The 14,293-nt window shown below is 42.2% G+C and overlaps 1 protein-coding gene across 2 annotated transcripts in view; it reads right to left on the bottom strand.

Annotated features, from left to right (window-relative positions):
• The window catches only part of rapsn (receptor-associated protein of the synapse, 43kD), a 30,715-nt gene extending 18,223 nt beyond the window's left edge, over positions 1-12,492 (bottom strand). For both annotated transcript variants that reach the window (XM_060922965.1, XM_060922966.1), the window contains exons 1-2: positions 12,067-12,492; positions 1,196-1,534 (exon numbers count right to left, since the gene is read on the bottom strand). In XM_060922965.1, coding sequence (XP_060778948.1) covers positions 1,196-1,534; positions 12,067-12,279 — 552 coding nt within the window. In that variant the 5' untranslated portion in view covers positions 12,280-12,492. The remainder of the gene's footprint in view (positions 1-1,195; positions 1,535-12,066) is intronic.
• Positions 12,493-14,293: the final 1,801 nt, after the last annotated feature.

The raw sequence follows: 14,293 nt of genomic DNA, 5'->3' as shown, positions 1-14,293 counted from the left end.
GACTTGTGTGCTTAGGGTCGTTGTCTTGCTGCATGACCCACCTTCTCTTGACATTCAGTTCATGGACAGATGTCCTGATATTTTCCTTTAGAATTCGCTGGTATAATTCAGAATTCATTGTTCCATCAATGATGGTAAGCCGTCCTGGCCCAGATGCAGCAAAACAGGCCCAAACCATGATACTACCACCACCATGTTTCACAGATGGGATAAAGTTCTTATGCTGGAATGCAGTGTTTTCCTTTCTCCAAACATAACACTTCTCAAACCAAAAAGTTCTATTTTGGTCTCATCCATCCACAAAACATTTTTCCAATAGCCTTCTGGCTTATCCACGTGATCTTTGGCAAACTGCAGATGAGCAGCAACGTTCTTTTTGGAGAGCAGTGGCTTTCTCCTTGCAACCCTGCCATGCACACCATTGTTGTTCAGTGTTCTCCTGATGGTGGCCTTCAGTTGCTTAGAAGTTACCCTGGGGTCCTTTGTGACCTCGCCGACTCTTACACGCCTTGCTTTTGGAGTGATCTTTGTTGTTCCCCCACTCCTGGGGAGGGTAACAATGGTCTTGAATTTCCTCCATTTGTACACAATCTGTCTGACTGTGGATTGGTGGAGTCCAAACCCTTTAGAGATGGTTTTGTAACCTTTTCCAGCCTGATGAGCATCAACAACGCTGTTTCTGAGGTCCTCAGAAATCTCCTTTGTTCGTGCCATGATACACTTCCACAAACGTGTTGTGAAGGTCAGACTTTGATAGATCCCTGTTCTTTAAATAAAACAGGGTGCCCACTCACACCTGATTGTCATCCCGTTGACTGAAAACACCTGACTCTAATTTCACCTTCAAATTAACTGCTAATCCTAGAGGTTCACATACTTTTGCCACTCACAGATATGTAATATTGGATCATTTCCCTCAATAAATAAATGACCAGGTATAATATCTGTGTCTCATTTGTTTAACTGGGTTCTCTTTACCTACTTTTAGGACTTGTGTGAAAATCTGAAGATGTTTTAGGTCATATTTATGCAGAAATACAGAAAATTCTAAAGGGTTCACAAACTTTCAAGCACCACTGTACACATTAATCAGTTTAGTACAAAAGCAGGACTGAACATAATAGCTCAATCATTTTCACATAGATTCTAAAGATAGACTCTATGCTAAAGCAGGAGGGCCTTTCAAGCACGGTACCTTTAACTGAATGTAGAAGCTGCCCAGGCTGCAGCACACCCTGCACTCCAGCATCTTATCATCGTTATTGTGTGCATAACGCAGGGCCTTCTCGTAACTCTCCAAGGCTTTCTGAAAGACACTGAGGCCCAGGAAGGCATTGCCCATGCTCAAACACACTTGGCCATTGAGCTGCAGGCTCACAGTAGTGCCTTGCATGTTTAAGCAGGTCTTGCAGTATGAAATGGTCTTCTGAAAGTCGCAGAGCTTCTCGTTGCTGCGGGCCAGGTTCAGGTAACCTTCGGTTAGGTAGTCTGGGTCCTCCATCTCTCGGGCTGTGTCAATCTGAGCTAGGGCATACTGATGCATATGTATGACAAAAAAAAAAAAAAAGCAGTTTATGAATTATTTGGTAATAATTACTTTATACAGGATTCATCACGAGTGTATGTTTATACAATACTACAGGGTGTTTCAAAAAATTTGATATCATTTCGGGCGGCACGGTAGTGTAGTGCTTAGCGCTGTCGCCTCACAGCAAGAAGGTCCTGGGTTCGAGCCCCGTGGCCGGCGAGGGCCTTTCTGTGTGGAGTTTGCATGTTCTCCCCGTGTCCGCGTGGGTTTCCTCCGGGTGCTCCGGTTTCCCCCACAGTCCAAAGACATGCAGGTTAGGTTAACTGGTGACTCTAAATTGACCGTAGGTGTGAGAATGTGAGTGTGAATGGTTGTCTGTGTCTATGTGTCAGCCCTGTGATGACCTGGCGACTTGTCCAGGGTGTACCCCGCCTCTGGCCCATAGTCAGCTGGGATAGGCTCCAGCTTGCCTGCGACCCTGTAGAACAGGATAAAGCGGCTAGAGATAATGAGATGAGATTATATCATTTCACAATCTAATAACTTTGCTAATTCTCATTCCACTGACCTCAAATTTTAACAGCACATGTGGAAAATTTTATGTTTAATGTTTTTATCTTTTTAGGTATAGAAATGCCATTCACTGGAAAAGAAAAGGCGTTGTGTGTGTTAGAGTACGCTCGAACACAGTCGAACAAGACTGCAGCGTGCATTTATGAGCGAATTCTCTAAAAATGCACCAAATGCAATGCAGACTTGGACACGGCACAAAAAGTTCAAAGAGGAAGGCTGTCTGTGCAGGGCGAAAGGATCTGGACGACCACCAGCGTCAGAAGAGATGGTCGAGCGGGTTCGCGAGCATTGAAAATTTGTGAAATCATTCATGGAATCCACATACGTACCTTTGGATTTCTCATTCAAATTTTGTGGAATAAATCTTGTATCGCTCAACATTAAGCCTGTTCAGTTTCATTTGCCTAGACTATGTACTTTGTGGGATATTTACATCTCAAATAATATCACATTTTTTGAAACACCCTGTACATATTACTAAAATTATTCATACAAGCCATCTCCGAGTCAATATTCCCGACGCTTGCATTATTGTACCTTTGAAGACTATTCCTATCATGAATAGCTCAGTAAACAGTGAATAAATCTCACTGCTAAATTATGACATGTACTTTAGTACATTTATTTTTTCCTTAGCTCTATATTTGTCAAGTTGCTCAGTAAGTGTATTTGCAATTTGTAAAGTGATTTTACATTTTTATGAATGCTCAACGAGAACCTGAGCCTAAATCCCCCCTTTCCCAAAGACATTTCATAAATATGGAGCCAGTACTAGTTTTGTGAGCTTTCAAACACATTTACTTGTATATACATTTTAATAGAACTCTATATTGTGTGCAACTGTACATATTTACTAACATTTCTTTTCAGTATCAGTGCACAGACACTGTCCTATAGCTTTAGGGTCAATATTGAAACTTTGAAAATGATCAGAATAACTGGTTTTAATAAACATTATCTTCTACAGTGGTGTTTGAAAGTTTGTGAACCCTTTAGAATTTTCTATATTTCTGCATAAATATGACCTAAAACATCATCAGATTTTCACACAAGTCCTAAAAGTAGATAAAAGTTAAACAAATGAGACAAAAATATTATACTTGGTCATTTATTTGTTGAGGAAAATGATCCAGTATTACATATCTGTGAGTGGCAAAAGTATGTGAACCTCTAGGATTAGCACTTAATTTGAAGGTGAAATGAGAGTCAGGTGTTTTCAATCAATGGAATGACAATCAGGTGTGAGCCATCAGGCTGGAAAAGGTTACAAAACCATCTCTAAAGAGTTTGGACTCCACCAATCCACAGTCAGACAGATTGTGTACAAATGGAGGAAATTCAAGTCCATTGTTACCCTCCCCAGGAGTGGTCGACCAACAAAGATCACTCCAAGAGCAAGGCGTGTAATAGTCGGCGAGGTCACAAAGGACCCCAGGGTAACTTCTAAGCAACTGAAGGCCTCTCTCACATTGGCTAATGTTCATGAGTCCACCATCAGGAGAACACTGAACAACAATGGTGTGCATGGCAGGGTTGCAAGGAGAAAGCCACTGCTCTCCAAAAAGAACATTGCTGCTCGTCTGCAGTTTGCTAAAGATCATGTGGACAAGCCAGAAGGCTATTGGAAAAAATGTTTTGTGGACGGATGAGACCAAAATAGGACTTTTTGGTTTAAATGAGAATCGTTATGTTTGGAGAAAGGAAAACATTACATTCCAGCATAAGAACCTTATCCCATCTGTGAAACATGGTGGTGGTAGTATCACGATTTGGGCCTGTTTTGCTGCATCTGGGCCAGGACGGCTTGCCATCATTGATGGAACAATGAATTCTGAATTATACCAGCGAATTCTAAAGGAAAATGTCAGGACATCTGTCCATGAACTGAATCTCAAGAGAAGGTGGGTCATGCAGCAAGACAACGACCCTAAGCACACAAGTCGTCCTACCAAAGAATGGTTAAAGAAGAATAAAGTTAATGTTTTGGAATGGCCAAGTCAAAGTCCTGACCTTAATCCAATCGAAATGTTGTGGAAGGACCTGAAGCGAGCAGTTCATGTGAGGAAACCCACCAACATCCCAGAGTTGAAGCTGTTCCGTATAGAGGAATGGGCTAAAATTAATAGCTAAATGATGGGTACTGAACTTTGTCCATGGGTAACCAACCGAAAGTTACACGGTGATAACTGGCAGCCAGCCGCTGTGATGATGGCTCTAAGGCTGCCGTTTGTCTTCTTAGGCTGCATCCACATTAATTAGGGCTGTAACGATACACCCAACTCACGATTCGATTTGTATCGCGATTTTTGACCCACGATTCGATACGCCCACGATTTTTTTTAAAATGTTTTTTTAAAGTAGTAAATTTGACTTATTAACATTTACTTACTTACATTAACTATTTAATAACAAATAATTCAGACCACTGCAGAGAATGAGTAATATGTATGCAAAAATGAACAAATGTATATCCAAAGACTGTTTTATTTCTTAAAATAATACTGTTGAGCCGGAAGCTCTGTTTTTTTCAGTTCTGTAAAAGTCATTTTTCCAAATCGTGTAAATCCGTTAAGATTTTTTTTTTTGGGGGGGGGGGGGGGGGGGGGGGGCTCTCTCACTGTCTCACTCTCATAGGGCCAATGATTTTCTGTGATCGCGGAAAACAGATGGAAATTACGGAATTTTTATGGTGAAACATTGCTCGCGTGTCAAAATGTAACTGCTGCAGAAGGCTTCCGCCCAAGCAGACATGCCTTCCGGTCAAGTGATTGTGATTGGCTTGTGGCACACCTAGCCAGCCAATGAGCTGCTTGTTTACAGATTCGCTCCCCGCATCACAACCAGAATGGCGACCGCTTAAAAGAAATGAATGCTCTGCCAGTGGCGAGTGTGGACGTTGCGTGACTCGCAGAAGATTGTCGCAGGTCGGCGAAAAAACGACTTACTAATAGATATAAAAAAATAAAAGTAATTTAAGTAAGTTTAAAATGTAATTTAAATAAAAAGTAAAGTATTCATAAATTGAAGTTTGGAAGCGCCTCTGTTTTTGGGCTGAGGAGAAGTTTGAAAGGGTGTACCGCGATTCTGCCTTCTTGTATCGCGATACGGATCGTGGCTCTGCGTATCGCGATTTTGATACGCATATCGTTACAGCCCTAACATTAATACATTTTAGTTTTAAAACGCATCACTTTTGCTACGTTTACACCTGGTGTCCACACTGCTCTGGAGCGTTCAATCCCCTAAACCGAAGACTTTTGGAAACTCTGGAGTAGTATTTTAGTGGAGATTGGGTCTCATCAGTCACGACATATCCTTCCCTGATTTGTCAGACTCCTATCACGTAACCCTTTCCCGGAAGAAAATAAACAAGACGGGGTGTTTATACCGGCACACGCGTGCCCAGAGTACATGAATGGTCATGTGATGTGTGTTTTCAGGTGTGCTGTTATGGACGGAGATTATTTCTGACACAAAGCTGAAATGTTCTTCTGGATGGAGATCATTTTCGTTTTAGAACTAAAACACATTAATGTGGACGAAGCCCTGGCCTACTTTGTAGTCAACTCCTTAATGAATTCATTAATGAAAGAATAATGAGACTATAGAAATAACCTTAGTCAGATGTTTATAAAATTAGTTGACTGATAAATCCTCCTTTTTCCACCTGTCACTCACAGACAGACAAGCAGGAAGTCAGTGTTTTCACTCGTTTAATGCAGTGTTTAAACAATACAACCTTTGATGTTTATTAGTTTCATCAGTTTGTATGAATATTTATTTATTTATTTATTACACTGGTACCGAACGAGTACTATTATCGTTCTACCATGCCAGGTACTGTAACAAACCCACACAAAAAAATATAATAATAAGTAACTAGAGCAGCGGCTACAATTATCGACACCTTAACAATCTTTTGGCCATTGCAAAAGTAGAAAAAACTTTCAATATGTAAATTGTGCATGACTAATTACTCAAACTTCCACTGGAAAAAAAAAAAAGTCGATTCCCGATTACTTAGCGTATTGGATCACATGACACCGTTCCACAATTATCGACACCGTTCCACAATTATCAACATCCAGATTAAAAAAATAATGGGTATGTGGTACTAAGTTAACAAAACATAGTTTTTATTTAAAATGTATTTTACATCGACTTATATTTAGTCCAAAATATCTTTTCTATAAATATATCGATGCCGGTGCTTACGTAAATGAGGAAGTAATTCTGTTTGTCAACAAATGAACTGATAATCTTTAACCTGTCAGAACATCTTTTTGTTCCACTTTCTATCCACTTTAAGTATTTTCATAGATCACATTTTGCTAATCATTCGTTGTTTTGTATTCATGTCTAGTTTTGTAGTTTACCAATAATTCAAACTACACTCTAATTTGTTGCAATTAGATTCAGACTGATGAAGCTTCAATATTTTTAAACAAGTGATTTTTTTTTTTTTAAATTGAGATTTTAAATTTACATCTAAAAATATAAAATGTCTACTGATATTGTAATATGTGGTAGATATTTACAACAAACTGCAAAAAATATTTTCTGAATGGAATAGAAAAATCTGAATATTTCAAGCATGAATTTTTTTATATGCTAGGAATTTAATTCTGGTCTAATTCTATTTATTACAATAGGATTCCAGATACTCTATAAACATTCCATTCTGTTATGAATCAGAAATTTTTTTTTATAAATCACAGCACTTTTATTTTTTAAAGTACTTCATCTACTTCAACAATTTTTCACAAAGATCGATGGTCTTGAATTTCCTCCATTTGTACACAATCTGTCTGACTGTGGATTGGTGGAGTCCAAACTCTTTAGAGATGGTTTTGTAACCTTTTCCAGCCTAATGAGCATCAACAACGCTTTTTCTGAGGTCCTCAGAAATCTCCTTTGTTCGTGCCATGATACACTTCCACAAACATGTGTTGTGAAGATCAGACTTTGATAGATCCCTGTTCTTTAAATAAAACAGGGTGCCCACTCACACCTGATTGTCATCCCACTGATTGAAAACAGCTGACTCTAATTTCACCTTCAAATTAACTGCTAATCCTAGAGGTTCACATACTTTTGCCACTCACAGGTATGTAATATTGGATCATTTTCCTCAATAAATAAATGACCAGGTATAATATTTTTGTCTCGTTTGTTTAACTGGGTTCTCTTTATCTACTTTTAGGACTTGTGTGAAAATCTGATGATGTTTTAGGTCATATTTATGCAGAAATATAGAAAATTCTAAAGGGTTCACAAACTTTCAAGCACCACTGTACGTGTTCTTAAATGTTTCATCAGGTTAGCTGTCTTGCCTCCTCCCTCTACATGACCCGAGGCACCGTTTGAACACAGGTGTAAAAGGGGACTCCACCTCTCCACTATCACTCGTCCAAAAAGCAAAATATCACCATATCTCACTCAGAACCTTGTTTCTCATGTCACTAGTGCGTTGAGCGGTTACTGAATCCACAGCGTCCCAAGTGCAGCTAGATAACTGGAAGCTGTGTGTCATGGTCACTGGTCAGAGGTAGAGCTCTTCACTGTTACTGTTAGACTAACACCCACAAGCTGCCCGCGTAATCTTAAAGGGCGGACGAAAGCGTGAACTCTTAAAGGCAAATTTCAACTACTGAAATTTGTGAAACGACGCTACAGTACCATTTCAAATGTCAAATTTATTGGTAACGGCAAATAAATTATATTTTATTCTTATAAATTATATTATAATTTATAAAATGGCTTAATGATATGGCATCTAAGAACGGCACGGTGGTGTAGTGGTTAGCACTGTCGCCTCACAGCAAGAAGGTCCGGGTTCAAGCCCTGTGGCCGGCGAGGGCCTTTCTGTGTGGAGTTTGCATGTTCTCCCCGTGTCCGCGTGGGTTTCCTCCGGGTGCTCCGGTTTCCCCCACAGTCCAAAGACATGCAGGTTAGGTTAACTGGTGACTCTAAATTGACCGTAGGTGTGAATGTGAATGGTTGTCTGTGTCTATGTGTCGGTCCTGTGATGACCTGGCGACTTGTCCAGGGTGTACCCCGCCTTTCGCCCGTAGTCAGCTGGGATAGGCTCCAGCTTGCCTGCGACCCTGTATAACAGGATAAGCGGCTAGAGATAATGGATGGATGTTGTTAAATTGCATCTGTTAAGGAGTGGGATATATTAGGCAGCAAGAGAACGGTCAGTTTTTGAAGTTGATGTGTTGGAAGCAGGAAAAATGGGCAAGCATAAGGATCTGAGTCACTTTGACAAGGGCCAAATTGTGATGCCGAGATGACTGGGTCTGAGCGTCTCCAAAATAATAATAATAATAATAAGCCTTTATTTATCATACATACACTCATGCACAGTTAAATTCCTCCTCTGTATTTAACTCATCTGAAGCAGTGAACACACACATTCACACAGAAGTGAGCAATGAGCGCACACACATACCCAGAGCAGTGGGCAGCTATGCTACAGCACCCAGGAGCAGTTGGGGGTTAGGTGCATTGCTCAAGGGCACTTCAGCCATGATACAGAGGGAGGGGAAAGTGATGGCACATCTTATGGGGTGTTACTGGTATGTAGTGGTTAGTACCTACCAAAAGTGGTCCAAGGAAGGACAACCGGTGAACTGGCAACAGGGTTATGGATCGAAGGCTCATTGATTCACATGGGGCACAAAGGCTAGCCCATCTGGTCCAATCCCACAGAAGAGTTACTGGAACACAAACTGCTAAAAAAGTTAATGCTGGCTGAAAAAGAAAGGTGTCAGCAGTTTGTGCTATAGTAGCTCTTCTGTGGGATTGGACCAGATGGTGTAGCCTTCGTGCCCCATGCAAATCAGTGAGCCTTCGACACTCATGACCCTGTCACCGGTTCACTGGTTGTCCTTCCTTGGACCACTTTTGCTAGGTACTAACCACTGCATACCGGGAACACCCCACAAGACGTGCTATTTTTGAGATGCTCAGATCCAGTTGTCTAGCATCACAATTTGGCCCTTGTCAAAGTCACTCAGATCCTTACGCTTGCCCATTTTTCCTGCTTCCAACACATCAACTTCAAGAACTGACTGTTCTCTTGCTGCCAAATATAGCCAACCTCTTGACAGATGTCATTATAACAACAGAATCAACGTAATTCACTTTACCTGTCAGTGTTTTTAATTTTATGGCTGATCGGTGTACACACACACACAGGTAATCAACTTGTCGAAAAATCTGATAATCAGCTATTTCTTTGTTGGTTCGTAATAACTTGATCATCTGAAAAATTATTCTAAGAGAGAGACTATCACATATTTGTTACAGTAACCCCTATAACAAAATATTCATCAAAATGCCTTCTGTAGCAGCTTTAACTGCTTCACACACGTGCACAGTCCAGGCATTCTCTCCATGTCTTTTTCAGAACTTACTAACTGTTTGTGTAGTTTTCATTCTCTCTCTCTCAAGCCTACTCTAGCATGAGTAAATCACTTAGGTCAGGTTGCAGGCCATTACATTACAGACAGCACTGTCCTCTTCAGCTATCTCATCTCATCTCATTATCTCTAGCCGCTTTATCCTGTTCTACAGGGTCGCAGGCAAGCTGGAGCCTATCCCAGCTGACTACGGGCGAAAGGCGGGGTACACCCTGGACAAGTCGCCAGGTCATCACAGGGCTGACACATAGACACAGACAACCATTCACACTCACATTCACACCTACGGTCAATTTAGCGTCACCAGTTAACCTAACCTGCATGTCTTTGGACTGTGGGGGAAACCGGAGCACCCGGAGGAAACCCACGCGGACACGGGGAGAACATGCAAACTCCACACAGAAAGGCCCTCGCCGGCCACGGGGCTCGAACCCGGACCTTCTTGCTGTGAGGCGACAGCGCTAACCACAACACCACCGTGCCGCCCCCCTCTTCAGCTATATCAGACTTTAATGAAATAGATGGAGAATGTCCTGAAGGTGTCCTCAAACTGCCCAAACAGGGCACAAAGTGTGCAAGCAACATTAACTTCATTAAAGAAAATGTCCAATAAAAAAATCAGTCCATTGTGAATACCAATTAACCTACCGAGGGTCATGGGGGAAGCTAGAGCCAATCCCAGCTGACTTTGGGCAAGAGGCAGGGTACACCCTAGACAGGTCACCAATCTTTCACAGGGTAACACAGAGACATACAGCCATTTACACTTGCTTTCACACCTATGGGCAATTTACAGTAGCCAGTTGACCTAATCTGCATGTCTTTGGACTGTGCGAGGAAAATGGAGCACCTGCAGGAAACCCATGCAGGCATGGAGAACATGCAAACGCCACACAGAAAAGCCCCAGTGGACCATGAGGTTCGAACCCAGAACAGGCTTGCTGTGAACCAACAGTGCTAACCACTATACCACCAAACAAACAACAACAAAAAAAACAATAATTTGTTCATTTGTTAACAGAATAGTTTGACAAAATTATTATTTTTTTAAAATTGCATTTAAGTCAAGTCCCTCTCACATCAGAATCTGGTCTTCCCAGGCAGTCTCCTGTCCCAGTACTAACCAACTTTTTAAGGCGTGTGGGTGCGGCACCAATCTCTGTTTCCATAGCCCTCAGCCTCTCGCCTATGGCTGGTCCTCTGATAACCACAAGAGTTTGACTTCCCCACTCGCAGCTGTATTGCAGCGTGCCTTGCCAGACAGTAGTAGGTACCATTTTTACGATAGTCTTTGGTATGACCCGACCATGAGAAGAACTCGCGATCTCCTGGTCGAGAGGCAGGCAACGCTAACCGCTAGGCCAACTCACGGTCATTTTGTATTTAAACTGTAGTGAAATTGCAACACTAATTCCATACTGATTCTCACTTTCAGACTCTTTTGATGGTGAAATTTAGTGAATCAGTTGTGTTAAAGTAGCTGTTTACAAAAATTAATTTATTAATGGTCATTGGTAATGATCAATTATCAACAAAGAACATGGTAGCTTTTTCCCTATCTATAAAATACATGTTCAGTTGTATATTTTGTGACTGCATGCTGCTACACACATTTCTATGATGTTTCTCTGTGTTTGGTTAAACACAAAGCTCATGTAAACCATCTCATCTCATCATCTCGAGCCGCTTTATCCTGTTCTACAGGGTCTCAGGCAAGCTGGAGCCTATCCCAGCTGACTACGGGCGAAAGGCGGGGTACACCCTGGACAAGTCGCCAGGTCATCACAGGGCTGACACACAGACACAGACAACCATTCACACTCACATTCACACCTACGGTCAATTTAGAGTCACCAATTAACCTAACCTGCATGTCTTTGGACTGTGGGGGAAACCGGAGCACCCGGAGGAAACCCACGCGGACACGGGGAGAACATACAAACTCCGCACAGAAAGGCCCTCGCCGGCCACGGGGCTCGAACCCGGACCTTCTTGCTGTGAGGCGACAGCGCTAACCACTACACCACCGTGCCGCCCCTACACAAATACTTTCAAATCTAAAACTTCCTATGCCCAGTCATAAAATCATCCATCCATCCATCCATTATCTGTAGCCGTTTATCCTGTGCAGGGTCGCAGGCAAGCTGGAGCCTATCCCAGCTGACTATGGGCGAAAGGCGGGGTACACCCTGGACAAGTCGCCAGGTCATCACAGGGCTGACACACAGAGACAAACAACCATTCACACTCACATTCACACCTACGGTCAATTTAGAGTCACCAATTAACCTAACCTGCATGTCTTTGGACTGTGGGGGAAACCGGAGCACCCGGAGGAAACCCACGTGGACAACATGCAAACTCCACACAGAAAGGCCCTCGTTGGCCACTGGGCTCGAACCCAGGACCTTCTTGCTGTGAGGCGACAGTGCTAACCACTACACCACCATGCTGCCATCATAAAATCATATTGTCTATTAATTTGAAAAGCATTATGATATCAGCAATATACTGACAAACATGAAAAATGTAGCTTACCTTTAGCATCTCTTTGTATTTCCCCATCTCTGAATGTGCTGTGATCAGGCAACCTAAAGCCCTGAACTTGCCCCCAGGATCCGTGGTCTTCTCCAGAACCTTCATCCAGACGTGTAGAGCTTTGTCTGTCTCATTTGACTGGTAAAGCTTGAGCCCTTTCTCAATCTGCTGCTTTGTTTGGTCCTGGCCCATCTTTATGAACATGTGCCTCATAAAAATATTCCTTTACCTGGTTCTTTGGTCTCCAGAAGAACCGAAAGCATACAATCCCTTTCCGTCCCAGTTTGAACGTAGGAACAGATAAAAGACAGACAGCCCACACCAGGCCTCTGCACCCGCCAGCTTCTTTATTCCACCGTGCTCAGCTTCGGGTGCAGAGGCAAGAAGAAGGAACAGGATCCACTGCATACAAGAACCTTAAATCCAAGTTTGCTCATCACCACCAGAAAATATGAGAGGACCACAAGAATGTCATCTGTGCTGCTCAGTTTGAAGATCAGACCTGTATCTTCTCAACGGGCCGCCATACAGGCTGTAGACTACTCCAGTGACGTTTGAAGACACTGGACGCCTCAGTTCCACTCCAAGGTGCTGGCAATGATCTCCCAGAATATCTACTCCCTCCACACCCCAGTGGGAGGAATTCTGTATCCCCTGCCCTCCCTTTCTTTACCTCTTTCCTCCCTCCCTCTCCCAGGCTGGCGCTGTAGCAGATGGCCTTGTCAGTCTGGACCATGTGTCCCTGCTGGAATCCAGCTTCAGTCTCTGAAAAGACCCAAGGTCACAAAAGACGCCAACACACTTCGCCTCCAACCTCGAAATCAACTCTTCGCCTCACCTGCAGATTTTTTTTTTTAGCAGAGATCAACACTACAATTGTTAAAGAAACAGAAAAATGCCTAAAAAAAAGGGCCCGGAGTCCTGCAAGATTCTGGGCTCAACAAATGAGAAGCTAAAAACAGACAGTAATTTCGTAACATAAAAGCTGAGCAAGTTAAACACTCCTTGCACTAGCTGGCAAGTTCCTGGGGGTGGGCCTTGTTAAAACGCATATGTGTCGTCCCCCTCCCCCCCAATGTCCCCATGTTCTCTGCTCTGGTGTCAGCAACTGATGCTTAGAATAGTTCACAAAGTCTGACATGGTATTTGTCTTGAGTTACAGTATCAATCCTTCTTGAGACACATCAATGGGATTGAATTATCAAGTTCGAGCTTTCCCACCCCCCCTTTCCTTTCAGCTTGATTCGAGGATACAAATAGGCACTTTTAGCACCTTGCCATTCACAACTTTCCCAAGACACATCTCTGGACTTTGTAAGCCATGACATGATCATAACACCATTCCTGGAGGGTTGATGACCAAGATACAGACTCAGCCCTTGTTAGATATGTTTGTTCACATTTTCTCATATAATTAAATAAAAGACTTTATGCAGAATTTGAATAAGTGGACAGTTGTCATGTAAGCATATTTGCTGATTTGCACAATTTATAATAACTCTATGGAAATGTTAAAATCAATGACTTTTTTTCCCTAGTATTGGATCCCGTTAGCCTAGTAAACTAGACCCAACCACCTAGCGGCCAAAAATATTTTTTGCCTAGCGAATGGGTCTAGCCTCGCACCATATAAACAAAAACACCCCGGGCATCAAATCGTGCCCGCCAATCATAACGCAAGGTTTTTGTTTGGATTCTTTGGGCGGGCTTTTGCAGGAGTGATGACAAAGCTGCGCGACAGGAAAGATGGCTACGGGCTAGTGAACAGCGCGCGTTTGACTCCGCTTTGGAATCAGTTTTAGAAGAATTAGACTTGGAGTTTTCGTTGAAACATGAGCAGGAAGAGGCTCTCCGCTCATTCCTTTTCAAGAAGGACGTTTTCGCTGTTTTGCCGACCGGCTATGGCAAAAGTCTGATCTACCAGCTGATCCGCTCGTAGCCAAAAGGATGGGGCTAGTTTGTGCAGTACGAAGAATTAATAAACAGCTTTGAAACATTACTTTTTGATTGTTTCTTATTTTCCCGTTATTTTAAATTTAAGGGAAATTATTTCACCAAACACCACTAAATAAAAACTCTCAAAAACAGTTTAAGCAAACACTTGAAAAACACTTGGGAAAAAAAATGAGTATGTGGTACAGACTCCAAACTTGTCGTCATTATCTCCAAACTTCTTAATATCTAGAACCTGTTTATTAATTAATACACATTTTGAAAAATTATTTAA

The sequence above is a fragment of the Neoarius graeffei genome, chromosome 6 (genome assembly GCF_027579695.1).
Source record: "Neoarius graeffei isolate fNeoGra1 chromosome 6, fNeoGra1.pri, whole genome shotgun sequence".
Classification (NCBI taxonomy): domain Eukaryota; kingdom Metazoa; phylum Chordata; class Actinopteri; order Siluriformes; family Ariidae; genus Neoarius; species Neoarius graeffei.
Note: the sequence above shows the minus strand (reverse complement) of the source record. Positions and strands in the feature narration are given on the sequence as shown.